General features: G+C 42.8%; 1 protein-coding gene across 5 annotated transcripts in view; it reads left to right on the forward strand.

The window, feature by feature from the left end:
* Positions 1–17985, forward strand: part of Crp (transcription factor cropped) — an 80020-nt gene that overhangs the window by 15320 nt on the left and 46715 nt on the right. For 3 of the 5 annotated variants that reach the window (XM_076894605.1, XM_076894607.1, XM_076894608.1), the window contains one exon: positions 3688–4012. In XM_076894605.1, the coding sequence (XP_076750720.1) occupies positions 3688–4012 (325 nt within the window). The remainder of the gene's footprint in view (positions 1–3687; positions 4013–17985) is intronic. The other 2 variants (XM_076894606.1, XM_076894609.1) reach the window with 1 other exon arrangement.

Raw genomic sequence — 17985 nt, forward strand, 5'->3', positions numbered from 1 at the left:
TCTTACAACTTTTACATTGTGCAATTCGAATGAAATTATTGGGAATCCATTTTAATCTACAGCGAAATCTTTTCTACCGTTTACTTTACTGAATTTCATTTTTCATAAGGTTTATCGGTGACGTTGAATTCGATTATACTTCTCTTTAATTTCGGAGCGAGAAATTGATGTGTAACCGATGGCAAAGGAAAAATCCAAATGTTGAATTCTTCGCAAAATAATACCTAATTAGGACAAAGATGTCGAGGACGTTCTATACTTTCGGAGGATATCCTCGTTTAATTCTGTAAATGTCGTAGGAAGGTCGCATTTACAAAGTAGAGCGTCCTGAGGACATGCTGCTTCAACACTCTCAGATGTTCATATTTCATACTTAGAATATGGAGAAAACTTGGCTACAGTTATACGAGTATAATTATAATAACTTATTAGGTTACAACAACACAAACAATCCAGAATAAAATGACAATTATAAAATTTAACTTCAAACAATACTTGTTTTCTCTTTATTCTTATTCGTATTAGTTACTTGCAAAACAATATACACTTCTTATAATATTGGAGCAGTATATCAAGCTTTCAATTAAATATAACTTAATCTAGCCTAGAACATCTATAATTTAAGGTTTACGAACATCCTACGGGTGCTGAAAATGAATGTAGGACGTTCTAATATGAGCTGAACACGAAACGGACATCCTTTGAATGTTAGGCGCTATTTAGGTTACGACTCTATCAATAATGAAGGAACATCGTAGGTAGAGTTATAACAGAGAGGGTATCATGAGTTAGTTATTATTTATATTTATCATGTTTGCTTAATAATTTCTTGGATAGATTAGTGTGGGTTAGGTTTATGCTTTATCAATAATAAATAAAGTTCAAAGTTAGAATCGATTCACAAGTATCTGAAAGGAAATCATCACAGAGTTTCAAACGAATCATTCTAGCGTGATCAATTAAAATGCTCATTTATTATTTGATATTCTTATCGAACGGCAATAATGAGCGCGTTTAATGCAAGTTTCGAGTAGCACGGGCAGAAACGGGTCTGGAATGCCTGTACCGATTAGCGACGGCTCGTTAACCTGGCGAATCGAGATTCTGTTTACTCCTTTTAAGAAACCATGGATAGGTGTCCATAGATATATAAAGTTTTCGATGAAAAGGAAGGTAGCCACCTACTTGGTCGACCTACTTCTACCAGACTGATCCGAGTGAACTCAGCGGGTATCCGACGAACGAGCTGACGTCACGGCAGCCAACCATCCAGCCAGTAAGCCGTCGGCGTACCAGCTGATCTAATGTAACCACTCGATGGGAGAATGCCATGTGGAATTCTGCTGCGTGGACCACGTGTTATTATTGTATATCCTGCAGGAAGTCCGATGACTTCACCAGCCGTTCATTGATCTAATTCAACACACGTTAGAATTCCTCGAGCTTCTATTACTACAATTTTACCGCATTCCGTTCAACCGTGGTATCAATCGTACGAGTTAGCTTCTTTTTTTTTTATCTTCTCCCATCGTTTGGTCCCCCTCTGGATCTTTGCTAGCAGCACGTTTTTAGTTTCGTTGGAGATAGTCATATTTTTCTTCAATGAATTGTGCTCGCACATTGATTCGTTCAATGAAGGATTAGTACTTGTTCCTTGACTGTTACTTGCAAACTATTTTGTTTACTAATTATATTAAGTACAGCTCTGAAGCTTTGTTGCAATTCATATTTGTCTTTATTTGCCAATGTTGAGTCACAGTCGACAAAGGGTCAAACAAATGGTAGAAGCATGTGAATCTTCGCGCGCAATTAAGACAATGAGGATACGATCATCGATCGAAATAACTCGCGTCAGTTTGCTCTTCTTTTAATAGTCGACGCTTTCTGTTTCTGCGAAATTATCATTTCGATACGGTTCGCATATATACGTACGCTTCTATGTGTATACATATATGGGTTACCATTAGAGATTGTCAGTATTCTCCGATGAATGTTGACACATATCAAATACGGTGGTGAAAGATCGAATATTTAGTTATATTATTACACATTCGACTCATCACTCGGTACATGTCGAGCACAGATAAGCTCTGGTGGAGGTCGAAACAAGTCGAGAAGACAGCCAGAAAGGAGCAACAAAAACTATACTCCACCACAAAGATTAAATGCAGCTGTAATATAAAATCACATACTAATTTAATGCTTATAATTTATGTGCAAATTTACCTTCTTTTCTCATTTAGAATGTACTGTCCATTATAGGTTCGACAGTTTATTTAACTTTCTCCTATTTTGATATGTAATATTCGCTATTGATGCATGTCGAATGTCGACATTTGCCGATGTAAGCGAGAAATGATAGTATTTGACAAATATTTTCGCGTATACACCAAGCGACTATGCGAATGCTGGGATTCACCGGAGAATATCGACCAAATATCGGTCTTCCCCGGTAACATATGATGCGGTACACTGCACACTGTACGTACGTACGTATATATGGATAAGTGTACGGATACATTCCATTTCTATTATCGGCACGCGCTGAACGAATGTTTCAGAGAGCAGGGCACAAGGTCACGGTCTTTCCCTGCTGACTCATCTCACATCCGCCATCCCGATCTTTTCCCTCTTTTCTCTTTCTCCCGGTCGGTCGTCTCGGCCGCGTCCCTGTGTAATTTTACCAGATGTTTCCTAGCAGCGGACGCGCGCCATCCGTTCACCTTCTTTCTCCCCTATTCACCACCATCGTCGAGCGTTCGTGCTCCCTTCGCGTTTCTAAACTATTCATTACTATTATCACGGTAATGCGGTAGGACTGTCTTGTACAACCGCTAATCTTGGTGAAACGCTTTTGCGAATGACTTTTGACGCATTACAACGATTTTATGTATGTTTCTTTCTTTTAATTCTATTTATTATCTGGAGGTGTGAATGTTAAATGAGAGGGTATTTAAATTCAAATGTATTTGAATGTTCGAAAAACATAAAACGCTGACATTGGAGCGCATCGTGTGCGTGTAAACGTGCAACGTTTGAAAAACTTGGTTGGGTGAGAAAATGTAGGAGTAATTTCGCGTAGTCTGGCGTTGCATACAACATACAGACTTGAAAGCTGTAACCACAGAACGACAATGACGTCTCGCTTCATTGACCGCGAATTTAACCGTCGATAAGTCGTGGTTGCCGTGTAGTTCCGTGAAACAAACAGCTCGACGCTTTCAATTTCCTTAAAAGCCCTTGGAACCCAGACGGATGAAGGTTTTTTTGTACTTTCGCCCGCGTGTGTTGGTTTCTGCCTGTTCTCACTCCCTGGTATCTTGTCTGTAGATCAAATATTCAAAGCCACCGCGAAACCTCGACGAAACGTGGACGTCATGTGTCCCTCCACTTCTGTCGCGCCCCTTTGATTTTCACGGATCTCTTTGATGGCTACAGACAAATAATCTGTGACAAAAATGAAAATTTCGTTATACGTTAAATCAGCGACTCTTAAACTTCTGTAGCGCAAGAACCTCCTCTTGAACAACATTTCTAACTATCCGAACCCTAACAGCGAAAAGCTGGGGGATGTAAAAGTTAATGCTAAAATTATTTGGGGGACCTCGAGTTTAAGAACCGCTACATTAAATTATTGTAGCATCATTCATATGGTCGAACGATTAAGTAAACGATGGTTGTTTGCAGAAGCATTGGAACAGTGGAGGAGAGCTCGGTGACCACGAGCGTAACGGTCGCCGAGGTCGTCGATTCGGAAGAGCAACAGCAACAACAATCGAAAAGCAACGGCGTGGTATCACGCCGTGTTGCTGGTCAGAACGTTGCGCTGAGTAACGGCAACGGTACCAGCAACGTCGGCCGCGTGACACCGCGAAGCCATATGGAGCAGGAGAAGCGCATGCGGCGAGAAATCGCCAACAGCAATGAACGACGTCGGATGCAAAGTATTAACGCCGGTTTCCAGTCGCTGAGGACGCTGCTGCCGCACCACGAGGGCGAGAAACTTTCCAAGGTAAGTGGCACCATCTTCTTTTTTCTTACCAAACTTATCATTACCGTGTCTATTCATTGCGGTGCCATTTTATCGATCTCCATCGTTTTAACGCTTGACATTCAGTTCCGCGCGAACTCTTGGCATGAGAAGCAAGAAATAGCGATTCGTCGATACGTGATCCGGAAATGAATTTAGGATTTTTTGTTCGACAGACGAATCGTGATCACCTTTCAGTAGTTTTAGAAGCATTATCATAAGTATACCATTCGTGTCGCTTCCTCCAAAAAGTTACCTGTGCTGGAGGAAGGAACAATCCTCAGCTTGAATATCGTTCACTTCTTAGCTTTCATTACTGCGTTGCTGCGTTGACCCTTTGAATTCTTAGCCAAGTTGGATTAGATGCCTGTGTTTCGTATTTCCATCCAATTGCAGATAACTTCCGGGTATAGTAACTTTGTAGATAGAGAAGATGGCGTTTTACGTAGTTATAAATTTGAAGGGTTAATTTTTTCAACGGAATGCAGTCAATCATTTGCACGTACAGAAAGAAAAATGTTGCACTGTATTTACACAAGTTTCTCCCTCCTCCAAAGTTGTTTTATGCGCTGTTCTTAAGCGCAACATTTTTCTTGATCGAGACCAGTTAAGTGTTTAGAACATTCCATATCTCTAGTTCGAAAGATAGGTGCAAAATGTGTAATGCGTACAAAATATTATTCTTATGCCGCACTTTTTGCACATCGCGACAGTCAATGGCCACGCATTTCACTATCGCGTGAGAGATGCACGGCTGTTAAATAGTTCCACTCTCCGATACTTCATTCTCTCGACTCACTCTTTCATACATCGTTTTGCGACAGTTTCATCGTTTCAAACGTACGGTTACTTTCGAACCTCGAACACATTTCACGTCATTACCGCACCCGATATCAAACACTACAATTATCATATCGTTAATGACAGCAAGAATAAAAATTACAATATTTTTTAGAACGGATACTCCGTGTGAATTGAGGAACGATCGTGTATTTTTAACTGAACCGATCCTTTCTAACGCGATTCAGTTATGTACATTTTCAGAGTGTAAATACTCATATCCTCGCATAGTTTCGAGCCATTAGATACCGTTAAGGGGAGAATAAATTGTATTACGAGCACAAACGTTTCGCCGCGTATGGTAACGCTAGTGACCGACGATGTATCCTTAACAGGATGTCGCTGATACTTAAGGCTAACACGTGGACCGGAAACGGTAGCCTGTTTCTCTTTGGTAAGGTGAATTCGCCAATGAAGCTCAACCGTTCTCCCGCGAACGTACCAGAATGTTACGTAACGTAGCCTCGACGGCGGCGGCGGCGGCTTTTACGAATTGTTCGACTAATTTTAGCATGTGAAAGTCGTCGCGCGATCCCACGCCGTTTAAACTAGACCCGTACGATCCGCCATACTATATAGCGACGCGTCGTCGGTGCTCCAATCGTTTACCTCGCCTATAGTCTGTACAACATGTGACACTGACCGCTTTAGTTTGCCCTTATACGTTCGCCCTTCCCTCCTCGACGTTTCAAACGTAACTTGACGCCTATTGTCCGAAAATTGAACTTACCCGCGCGCATAGAAAGATTGTTTTAAGTAGCAGTTGGAGAACGAAGGGATCGAGGGATAACCTATTGGAACCCACGTGAAAACGCTTGATCGCTCTATTACTTCACTCTTATAGAAATCAAATTTATCCGTTTGCAAATCAAGTACTTCTACTTAAAGTTTGCAAAGTATATCGAGAAGCTTACTAAGCATACTGGAATTATACATATAGGTAATCGTTGAGTCATATCTGTGTGTATAAAGTTGTTGAACTTCTCGAAACCTAGCGAGCGCATAAATTTCCCATTTATTTCAAGGCAGTTTGCTTACGCATTCGCGAATTACGTGATACGATCGCTATATCTGACTGCATTGTGGAAATCCTCGCATTCACGCACAAAATCAGCTGTGAATTCACAGTGATATGTACATACGAGTCACGTGGCATTCGAGGTTCTTGTCCTGGTTAACACGTATGCTCGATGCGTGTTTACCACACCTCCGCCTTGTCAACTATTCCCCTCTCTCTTGCTCGAGTCTCCTTTAATTTCTTAAACGCATTGTTCATAGAAATAATGTAAAATTGCAAAGAAAGATTAGAAACGAAGTTGTTAAACAGAATTTTAAATCATAAAATCATGCGAAATATACAACGAGCGATAAAGAAATATCAGTTTTTATAATCAGTCAGAATTGAGCGATGGTATATCTTGCAATGAAAACATCATTCGATAATATTTACCATTTTGTTTCTTAATACTGTTTGATGCGTGCACGCTGCTCGCGCGCACAACATCCTCGTCTCTGGGCATGCGTGCGCGTTCGCAAAGCGATATTTCGCGAACCAGTCCCCGGTACCTCAGGCCACATGGTTCAATTCCCACGCATTTCTCTTAAGGAGATCGCTTCGTTCCTTTTGTTCCTTCACTCTTTCCTTTTCTTCTCACCGCTGTTCTTCCTCTCCCCTTCTGTTTTACCCTTTACGGTTACGACTAATTTTTTGCTTTTCGTATTCTTGCCCCCGCGAGAGCATCTCTGCTCCTCTTTCCTCTTTCGTCTTTCTCGCTAGCTCACGATTTTCACTGCGACGAAGGCCAAGTCTGCGACCAACGAATTTTTGGCGAAACCCTGGCCCACTAAAGGACCGCGTCCTCTCTTCTCCGTATACCACGAAGAAGGCTCTCTCTCGCTACGTAGCGAATATTAACGAGATCGCTGTCCAAATACGAACCATTTGGATTATTTCTTTTTTTTTTTACTGCCGCGAAACTTTTTGCCTCTTACACACTGTCGCGTCCAAGTAGAACGCTTTCTTACCGATTGATCTTGGGTACTTACCACGTGGAAATCATAGATGCATAATACAACCAGATTGGAGAACGTTTTTTTTTTTCAATTGATTAGTATGTATATTCCAGGGAGGTACAGTTTTGCTTTAGAGTGATATTCGATCCGAACCAAATGAATAAGAAGGAAAAAGGCAGGCATACGTATGGTTATAAGGAGTGTCACACCTTCTGTAGTAGGAAGGCACTTTGGAAATGAAATAAAAAGGAGCGTAAATGAGCACAGACGCCTCGACCCATTTTCATTTAGCGCTCGCCAGACAAAAATAAAAATAAACCACAGCCCTCCTTTCTCTCTCTTCTACCGATGGTGCCTTTTAATGAAACTTACTGTACTGCTGTACGCATGCACACGTGGGTCGGGGTTGTTTCGCACGCGTAATCGTACTTTTGTACCGCGCGAAATCAGTCTTGGATGCAATAATATTCGCGCGGCTCTCGAACGTGTTTGCACCGTGACTGGCTGATTAGATCCGGTAACGATTCTCTTTCAGCTGCCTGAATCATTGTTTTACGTTTTGACTTCTTTTTCTTGTAGGTTTAAGAGCTGCGAGAGATGATGTTATCGTGGCATGAAACGAAGGGAATAAGAAATATTTTTTCATGAAATTTGTTACAGTTTGACGTGATAGATCACATAATCGATATTCGATTAACGAGGCACATTTAAGATATTGCTATCCGATACAACTATATTTTTTGTGCTGTTTAAATTTATTTGTGGAAAATAGGAAAATTTAATTAAAAGAACAAAAGATGTGTACTCGTCGATTAATCGATTTTTGGTTAATAAAGATTGGCGTACACGATGGCGCATCGTATTAGGCATTATGGCAGCGGGATTGTATTTTATGGCGCATAAAAGGCGAAGCTCGTACATGTACATCCGGTTCCCGTAATAATTTTAATTGCACGTTTAATTACGATCTCGTTAATGGCGAGTACCATTCGTTGTTAATTTATCGCTTTTAATTATCATCGATATTATTCCGAGTGATTGAACAACGTTCTGGATGTAATCGATTCCCATTGAGTTAAGCTACGTTGCATTCACCTTTGCGAATTCTTAACATGCACTTTTCCTTTTTCATTTGCTTATTTCCGGACTCGTCTGCTTTCCAAAATAGTTTCAAACATTATTCATAATAACAACAATGCACTCCAACTCTATGGTGATATATTTTTTTTAATATTCTCATTGAATAGTAACAATCAGCTGCTTTCTGATGCAAAAAAAAAAATAAATAAATACGTCTTAAAATACTTTTAACTGATGATACACGCATAATATATGGTAAATACGCATGTGCTCCGAACCGGTGAGAAAGGATGGCGGTAGTCCAGACGTCACGCGCTACGCTCGCGGTGAAGCCTCTCCATCTCCGCCTTCTTTCGTGCCAATGGTAGTAAATACTACAACGAAACACAAAGTGCAATAAAAGTGGCTTCGCGCCGCTGCCAGCGTCTCGTATCCTAACCTTTTTCTCGCCACTCATTTTTCGCTCTCCGCTCCTCCCTCTCTTCGTCTCATGAATGTTAATGCTTTCAAGCGCGTCCACGGCTAAGAAGCAAAAGAATGCGCCTATATTCGTTATATCGTCTCCTACGCGCATATATCTTGGTTGGTCATTTTTCGTAACGATAAGCTTCATTCGTTAGAAATCTTCTCGCGTTGAGACAGCACGAAGCACAGAAGCGACTATTTTCTTATCGTCCTGTCGATGGAATTTAGGAGCATCTAGGCTCGCATCGGTGGACGCTCGTAGCCCAGTGTGAACACGGCTTTAGGGAAACATCGCGAACGGAGCGACGTCCAACAAACTTGCTTCAGCAATTGGTCGGTCGCGTGGTTGCCTCAGCGAAGCGCGAGCTAAATGTATGGGCCCTGGAGCATCTGGGTCATTTTACTCTCCGCCCCGCCGTTCGCCGCGCCGTCCGTTCGGACCCTCTTCGTCCCTTTGTCTCGAGCCTACCCTACCGGTCCCTCCTTCTGGTTAGACCGACCGACAAAGGTCTCTCCGCATCGGTATATACCTGCCGCGCCGATACAGCCGTTGCTTTCTACAAGGTGTCCCGAGTGGACAGAAGAGAAAGTTGCACGGGGGAGACAGGAGACGGCGGCGTTACACGGGGGAACCAAGACCGCGAGCTTGACGGTTTATTTTGTTCCATCTTAGATTGAATTTCGTTTCGTAGTTTCTAGTTACAGCGGTGTGTCTCAGTGGGTCGTGAACGTGGTGCGAATCGGAGCAAATTTTATCCCCGCCTTTTTCTTTTTAGGGAATCTCTGATTCCGTGTCTGCAAACGGGCGAAATGAGAAATCGGAGCCGCGCTAGCCGATCGATTTTTGTCACGCGAACAAGTTTCTTCGGTTAGCGAGAATTAACGCACGAAATTGCGATTCTGTTAGGAGAAAATGGAGCAACGCGTTCGAGAGATGGCGCCTGGTTTTCGTCACCTCGAAACGGAGAAGGAAAACGATAGGCACAAAGGGGGTGCCATAAATTAGGCCTTTCCCGGTACTGCCTCGCGGAAAGGGGGAGGACTTGACCGCTGCGACGCAGGAATAGCCTTCCTTCTAAGGCAGCGGTTTCCAACCTTTATGCCACGTCTCCTTCTTCCTTTTCCTTCTTTAAGTATTTATAACAATGTTTTCGAACCTTTTAAAAGAACGGATCTCGTTTAATTCGATAACCGACGGAAGTATTCCATGAATTTTTTATTAATCCTGTACGACGGAGGAAAAAGTCCAGAGGGAGTTCGAGTCAAGTGGATTCTACGACAGGACCGTAACCTTACTTTCCATTTTGCAATTGTCGCGAATAAATGTCGCGAGGAAAGTATACTGCGTATTTCCGTGGCGACCGGCAAAGTTATAACGCTGGTCGTTATACGAGATCGCGGCTTCGGGTTTCCTTCTGCATTCCTAGATGACGAAGCACGCGCATATTCGTACCAGCGACACGGTTCTAAACAGCAAGGCCGGAGGGATACTCGCGAGCCGCCATTATAAGTCGCAATCGCGGCGCTAATTTATTTCTGCATACGGCTTAATTATACCGTTACTGCCCTCTGTTTCACGTCATTTCCCGTATCGCTCTCTGCCACTACCTTTGTACATCCGCGCAAGTGAATCGAGCTTTCTCGCAGCTTCGAATCGTCCTTTACACGTGTCTCGATCCGCCATGGCTCGCGCGTCCTTTAGTTTAGACTGTACAGCTGCGGAGGAGCTATACACATATCGGAGTTCGAGTCTTTTATTTTCCACTGGTTATACGTTCTTTGTTGCCAGCAGAATGGCGTTTGGAAAAGCGTATGGCCTTTAATTTGGTCAACGTAAAACTTTCCTTTATACAAATATTCGTTAGCTTATAATTGGATCCGTTAATCGAAACTTAAATGTTTTTTTTCTCGCGACGGACGGAATTACCCGCACGATTCGTAACGAGGGCGCGAAACTACATTCGTGATTAATACCACCGCGGACCTTGTATAAATCACTTTTATGCGCGTTCAGAGATTGGCAATAAGTTATGTACACGCAGAAATCGGTAGTCTTTGTTTTGCTGCGCAACGGCGCGAAAAATAGATCGTTTCGAAATAGATGAACGTGACCGTTCTCTTCGTCTCTACATTTTGTAATAGAATATTCCTTTAACCCTTAAATGTGCTCTGAAAAGGTGTCTTATGCCATTTTCATGCGCAGTTCAATGTTCTCGAACTTCCTACTTACGTTCCACGCATCGTCGACCGAGAGAAAATGGATGCAGGTCTTTCGCTTGACGACCTGTCCTCAGACACACCTTCGAGTTAATAGTCAACGTGCGTATTTATAGAACGTGACTAACAATTGTAGTGCTATTTGCCGGTAACAAGTTATCCTAATGACGCCATTGTGCGTAACGATTGTTGCACCTTGCTGTATTTTCGCAGTTCGACGTAGAGACTCGCAAACTCGAGATACTTTTTAGTAATCAACTCTATTTATGGTCCTACTGGCGTGCATCGATCAAGTATAAGAACGGCTGCGATTGGTGTCCCCTTGCTATTAGTTATGCCCGCTGCAGTCTACTTTCGTATAGCTTAAGAGTATTTGTGTAAAAAGTGAAGAAAATGCGGGGATCGCAGCTTCAGCGGTTAGAATTAATTGCTTTTAACATGTCCCTGTGATTTAATCGCGTGGTAGTCCCTCCGTGTGCAACTTGCTCGTAAAACTCGCAGATGTCGAGAGATACGATGGCTGCAATTAATGGGTAGCGCCGTCTCGCTCTCCCCCGCTTGGTTTTTCTACCATGCTAGAAAACCTCTCCACGGCGATGTTAACGCGAGATGACGAAACAGTACTCGCTACACGACGACCGGCCGTCGTGCTCTGTCGTAGAAATGCCGGCGTTATCAATGGTATTTATCGTCGTGGGAACGAAATACGACGTCGGGACGCGCGAGACGCAAGGACACCAACGATGACGAAGGAAGAGACGGAGGAGACATCTGTCCACCATTGATGTAAATTACGAGCATAAAAGCTAGCTAGCTCGCGAAGCGGGAAGAAGGCGCGTCTCGAGGTACGAGTAATAATGATTTGTGGCTTTCGGCGATGTATCTCGCCGCGACTTCGAAACGATTCTCGTTTAATCGGACCTGGGAGAACGATGGACGTTGACGAAACTTAGCCGGAGGTTGTCCTCGTCATCGACGTTCCGAATCATCAATGGGAAATGATAAATGTCCGTGACCAGTCGTGCACAATTGCGCCCTCGAAAGATATTTTTATGCAAATAACAGCCTTACGTAGATTGATTTCTCGGTTTAACGTAGTCGGTCCTTTCATCTAACAATGTCATTCCGCGCGGCTGAACGGGAAGATAAATGAAGGGCATCGTGCATGCACGCTCGAGTAAATTGAAACGCCGCGTGTACAGCCTGAAGCTTCTTTCGACATTACATAACATTGCCACTAAACTCTTAATCGAATGTAAACAAAAAAAAGAATATTATTATAAAAATAGTAGTTTGCCCGTCTACGTTCGCCAGGAGTGTCCTCGAAAGTGCGATTGAAAAGAGATACAGGCTGGATTTCGAAGGGGTTGCACGCGTGTACGTTTTACGACTGCTCCTCCGCCGAAGGTGGTCGAAGACAACGATGCCCGGCTCGTATAACCGAGCATCGGCGCTCGTAACGCGTATGAATATTTAAAATTGCAGTCGTTCCTCGACATTCACGATGCACGTCGTAGATACGATGTCCTTTCAGGGACTCTAGACTAATATGGATATACCGTGACGCGTGGGGAAAAGGCGACCGGAGCATCCAAGTAAAACGTTATAAGTTACCATCCGCAACCGTATATTTGCAGAATTTCGATGATTTATAATTATTACAGAGGTTAACGAATTAACCTCTCGAATATTTGTTTGCTAGCTGTTTACGATCGAACGATAAATCTTTTATCGATTCGATATTATTATTACTATTATATATACGTACTATTCGATGCTTCCTTACGTACGGCTTTTAAAAATACGATATTTCTCTTCGTTCTTTTAAGTAATACATTTCTCTCAAGAAAAACATTTGAAATTATACAATTTTCGCTAGCAAGGACTTCTTGTAGCGTCAGATATATTTCGCTTAACTGTGTCATCGAGAGAGTCGTTCTACATTAAATAGGTTCGTGGCGCTGCGGAAGATCCATGTACGGGAATAAAACGATAATATAGTGGAAGAAGAAAAAAAGGCACCGTTTTCTATATGCCTCCGATTCGAGTAAACGAGTGTACGTAACACGGTGTCATTATCGTTGCACGCAACGAGAGTTGGCGCCGTGTCCAAGTCCTTTTCCTTCTTCGTGTTGCCGCTCGTACGACCATATCGTGCGATATAGTTATCGTACGTCCATTCTCATGTATTTATGCATGTCACCGTGGCTGAACAATGTTCCACGCGGAACAGTTCCGACTGCGGCGAGCTGTGTAGGTGGCTCTCCTTTCAGTCGAATTCTAATTATTGCTGACCGAGACGAACAAGTTTATCAATGTTTAGTCGAACCTTCGAGCTGATAATAACGCGTCCCCGCGATAAATCAATCGCGTCGACGGGGGGGGCTTTTTTTTTTGCATTCTTGCCGGCGCTAGTGTTACGTAGCAATTCTTGCGTAACCGTCGCGGATAGCTTTAACGTGTTCCAGCGAGAACAGCCGACGATTTCAAAGAAGCGTCGATCTTTTTTTTTTTTTTTCATTTTCCAATCTTCATCCGAAGACTTTTGATCCTGTCCAATTTTTAGTCCCAGTACTATCCTAATGTCACCGAGAACGATATCAGACATACGAATACCGCTTGCCCCCCACCATTTGGATGTTCATTTAAATAATTACTTACAGTTATGCATATATACATATACATATATTCATAGAAATAAAACGGGTAAAGTAATTATCATACGGTTTCATATATTATAGCGAAGGTATCGGCACACGGAATGATGTACAGTGTGTTCTAGAAAACGAGCGAATACACGATACGGTCAAAGGTTAATAAGTTTCTTTGAATATGATATTTACTCGTGGAAACCGACTCACGAGAGCCGTACTGTGTCACGCCGTGCAGATTTAACTCAAACGCGATTTACTTTTATTTTCCGCGCCTCGCGCCTCCGTTACGTAAAGAGTCCAACGTTCTAAAGGAGCATAACGTAACCTCAAACCAGTCTATTATTAAACCCAGCCGATCGACCATATTGTTTATAAGAAAATCGATTTTACCGCGCGGTCGCGTGTCACGCTCCACGTTGATCCAGGGATTACACGTCTCCGCTTATTAGCCGGTCGGAGTTTTCGTTATTTGCCTGCATCTGTTTGCATGATGACAGCACCCTTGGCACCTACTTACTCGATCCATTTCTCATCATTTTTGTTGCGAGGAAAAAGTATATGGCAAAGTTACTTTTATCCTCTTCCTCCTCTCTCTTAGTATTTTACTGGCTCAGTAACGATTTCGGGTTGGACATGGCTGGCTTAACCCTTTGCACTCGAGGCCTTTTTCGCTCGCGCGAACCAGCAACTCGAGGCGATTTCGGCCAAACTGGGCGAACACATTACAAGTAATTGAAAAACATTTATAAGCAAACAAACGTATATAAATAATAAAATTTCACTAGTTTATTCATTTATATGTCGAAAACAAGAAATTTTAGTAAGTATTACAAAATTTTAATGAATATTACACTCTGTAATTAGTTTTGGTGTGATATTTTGTGAAACAATATCCAAGATGCATCCTAGGTTTGTCAGGACACGTATCACAGTAATACGGAGTTTCCCGCCTACCTCCAGGCGTGTTGCGGTCAGAAAAAACCTTACAGTCCCTTTTTGGCTCTTTTAGTATTACGTGGAGCTTCCCGTTTAATCAGATTTCATCGAAATGCGACGTAGACGCTTGCTCTCGTTGCTGGCGATACGACCCTCTTAGTTGTTCGACAAGTGTTTTCAAAAATCGTAGATGGCTCAGTGGCTTTTCCCCTTTTTTGTTTTTTTCTAGTTTATACAAAATATATGAATTCCGTCGTCTTACACCTCTTACTATATCACTATCTTCACCACTGGATTCTTTCGCTTCGCGGCGTAATCCGCCGGAAGTCGATGTAAGTTCACCATCCCAAGCGGCAAAATCGAATTCGTCCGAACTCCAGTTGATCTGATCATCCTCCATATTTGTAGGGTTCAAATACTTTTTAGATACTATATTTACTGCCAAGACTGTTTCAAACGAATGCTACGCTGAGACTAACTAAATTGAGCTAAGATTAGGCTACAATGTAAGCAGAGCCTAGTCCACGAAAGTACTTCCGAGAAAACCATCTTATCGCATATTGTAAATAAGGAAATCCAGTTACAAAAGACCATAGCGTCGTAGCAGCGTAGTCCGATTTAAAGTTTAAAAAACACTCGGGCGCCGCAGCAGCGTGGCTCGAGTTTTCACTTCGAATCGGCCGGGCGCCGTATCGGCGCCGCTCGAGTTGCCACCTCGAAACGGTCGGGCGCCGTATCGGCGCCGCTCGAGTGCAAAGGGTTAAAGGTTGAAAGAAATCATCAAATGTATCGAGACATGTTCGCTGGCGGATGTTCGTAATTGTCGTAGTCGACAGCGAACAATCGACTTGATCCTTAATAGGTGTGAGAAGTGCGGATAACGATAGTGGGCGTTGAGCCTCCAGCGTTGCACGAGGATGAATCGAAATTGGTTCAAGTTGAACAATGTTTACTATACTGTAATTAAGAAAATACAGGCAGGAACTAGTATCAGATTTCGTCACGCTTGGCGTTGTGTTGTGGATTTCTGGTACACGCGTACGCGATGTCTAGTCAAAGTCGTTTCCGCCGGAAACGGACCCTTAAACGCGTTTCCAGAATATTACTGCTTAAAGGTTTATTTTTTTGCCTTTTAAAGCAGCTGTAAACGACGCATGGAAGCTAATCTTTTGATCCCTTTTTTCAAGGGAAGGTATACTACTGCACGTGTTGGTAACTATATTTTTTAATGCAACGAAAATACTTTGAGACGTTTTCTATTTTTGTATCGTCGATTGATAAACACACGTGCAAATATGTAAGTTAGTCCCACGTGACATAAAAAGGCGAACGGCATAAGAAAAACTCGGTCAAATGGATCGAGAGTATCGCCTACTCCGTGTGTATTTCCTTTCTACCTCCTACCTTTACCTATTAGCTGCGCTACCTCACTCGATTGTGCCCTTACAACCCAGTATATAATTTATTAACATCCCATAAGCGTAATTTCGTGAAATTTAATCTCTAAACTATACGACTGCAATTTTTAAGGATAAGCGAAGCGTGATTGTGCTTTCTAGGTGTAAGTTTTCAAGTAGCGTTTCAATATCTCTCGACTTTTCTTCTTCTCTGCAACACCTATCGCAAAATATGAACAAGTAACGATGAATGTGGTTTCGCGAGTCATCGTGGGTTCGCTTATTCTTCTCGATGGAAGACTTCGCAGACGGCCTCGTGCAAAGGTGGATTCTGGAAGGCAAGAGAGAAGTTAAACGTGGGGCATGCACGGTGCAAACAAATCGGTGGGACACGGAACGTGTTAATCACGCTACATTTTCGATTGCTAAGCCTTGTCAAATCTTGTCGCTTGACTCTTACGCAAAACCAATAGGCAGCGAAACTATTCTGGCGCCAGCACACAGTGGCTCGTGAAATTATTCGAACGTTTACACATTCACTAATTTATTATATATGTATATATTAACTTATATAAGGTTATGTAAAAGTTTCGGAAAAATACCATTAAGGTTCAGTCCCTCGTATTTTATTAAAGTTTAGTTCCTCGTTATCGTAGGGATGGTTCGTCTCGCAAAAAGTCGAAATAGGAAACGCAAGTTTGAAACTCGCGGACGATGGTTAAACCGGTGAATAGTTGATTCGATTCTTTCATCGAAACGCGACTCGTTTCGGTCCCCTCGCGGGCATTGCTCGCATTGTTCCGTCTCCCTGCGCAACGTTCTAGTCGAACCGCAAGGAATTCGCGGTTGAACAGCTCGATCCGTAGATCGATCATCCATTCCACGCACCCGGGACTGCATTTACGTGCACCGAATATCGCCGGGTACAGTCCTAGTATGTCGCGAAAGTATACACACTTACTAGCACCGTACAGTCTTGAGGTGAACGAACCTGCTCGGCTGGTTCACCTCGTGTTTAGCGTGCAACCAATTTATAATCGATGAACAGGCTCTTTTATTATCTCGAATTGTCTGCCTGGTGATTAAGATTCGTCTCCGTTTAACTTATCTCAAGCGGAATCGTTGCTCGATGCCCTCGATGGTCACCACGGTGGATGTGATTGGCGACTTTTCTGAAAGAGTAGCGTCATTCCGGTTGGAGTCGAGTAGGAAATGTGAGAGGCAGGCACGAGACACGCGTGCAAGGTGTCAGAGGAGGAAAAACCGTTCAATGTTTAACACACTGTACCCGAGTAAAAATGCTGCGATAGATATAGGTCGAGAGGTGGAATGTTTGCGAGATACGAACGTTTTTGTTCGCCAGCATTATGATTAAGTTGGTTGGCCCCGAGAGAGTCGAAGACTCTGGTAGAAACTATTTTCGCTTGGTCCTGAAAGTCTCGACGCTAGTGTGCATTGCACTCGGTACTCGCGAAATAAACGAGCTACAACTTTCTCACGGGACGATAAGAGTTGTTAACGCGACAAGAGTTAATGTCGGCACGCTATCTTCGAGCAGCTATTATTATCGTGCGAGTATACAATATTATTCTCTAAACGACATTTCACCGTGCATTCTTAACGGCTGTAAATCAAGCGTAATTAGAAGAAACAAGATCATTTGTTTCTGTCTGTTTACTACGTAATGGTGTCAGCTTAACGATTGCTTAAATGAAATATAAATATTAATCTGACATACGAAGGATAAAAAGCGGAGCGCGTTGCTTCAAGTAGTCGTGTACGTTGATGAGAAGCGATAGGAGGAAAACAGAGGAAAGAACTAAGGTCTGCCAGTGGACTCATCGATAAGGCTACGTTAGACACATCAGAGATATAGATCCAAAACTCTATTATATGGAAACGAAGGTGGAAACGAGTACAGGTCATGTCGAAGTGAAATTTAGTAAAATATACAGAAGACTCGATATAAGTAAAATGAATTTAATTGAAAGATGGGACGCTGTAAAGGGGAATCGCGAGTAACGTATGCAGATGCATCCGATTCCTTCGACGGTGTAGAAATACATTAGCCGGCACCCTTAGCAGTAAGGGTTAACCTGATTGTGGGTTTCTGCTCGAGAAGTGAGGGTTACGGCGAAACAGCAACCGACGTAGAGGAATTGCATAACATTATTAACTGCAATTAACGTTGCGTTACATGCGCACGTAATGGCGAGCTGATTACGGGCGAAAGAGATCGTGTGTTCGCGAGTGCATGTTCGTGAATTTACACGCAACGCACTTAGCTATTTCAGCGAGGTACTCGACCGTGGACAGCGGTATAAATTTCCGGATCAAACTATGGCGAAGCTGA

The sequence above is a fragment of the Xylocopa sonorina genome, chromosome 4 (assembly GCF_050948175.1).
Source record: "Xylocopa sonorina isolate GNS202 chromosome 4, iyXylSono1_principal, whole genome shotgun sequence".
In the NCBI taxonomy this organism is placed as follows: Eukaryota; Metazoa; Arthropoda; class Insecta; order Hymenoptera; family Apidae; genus Xylocopa; species Xylocopa sonorina.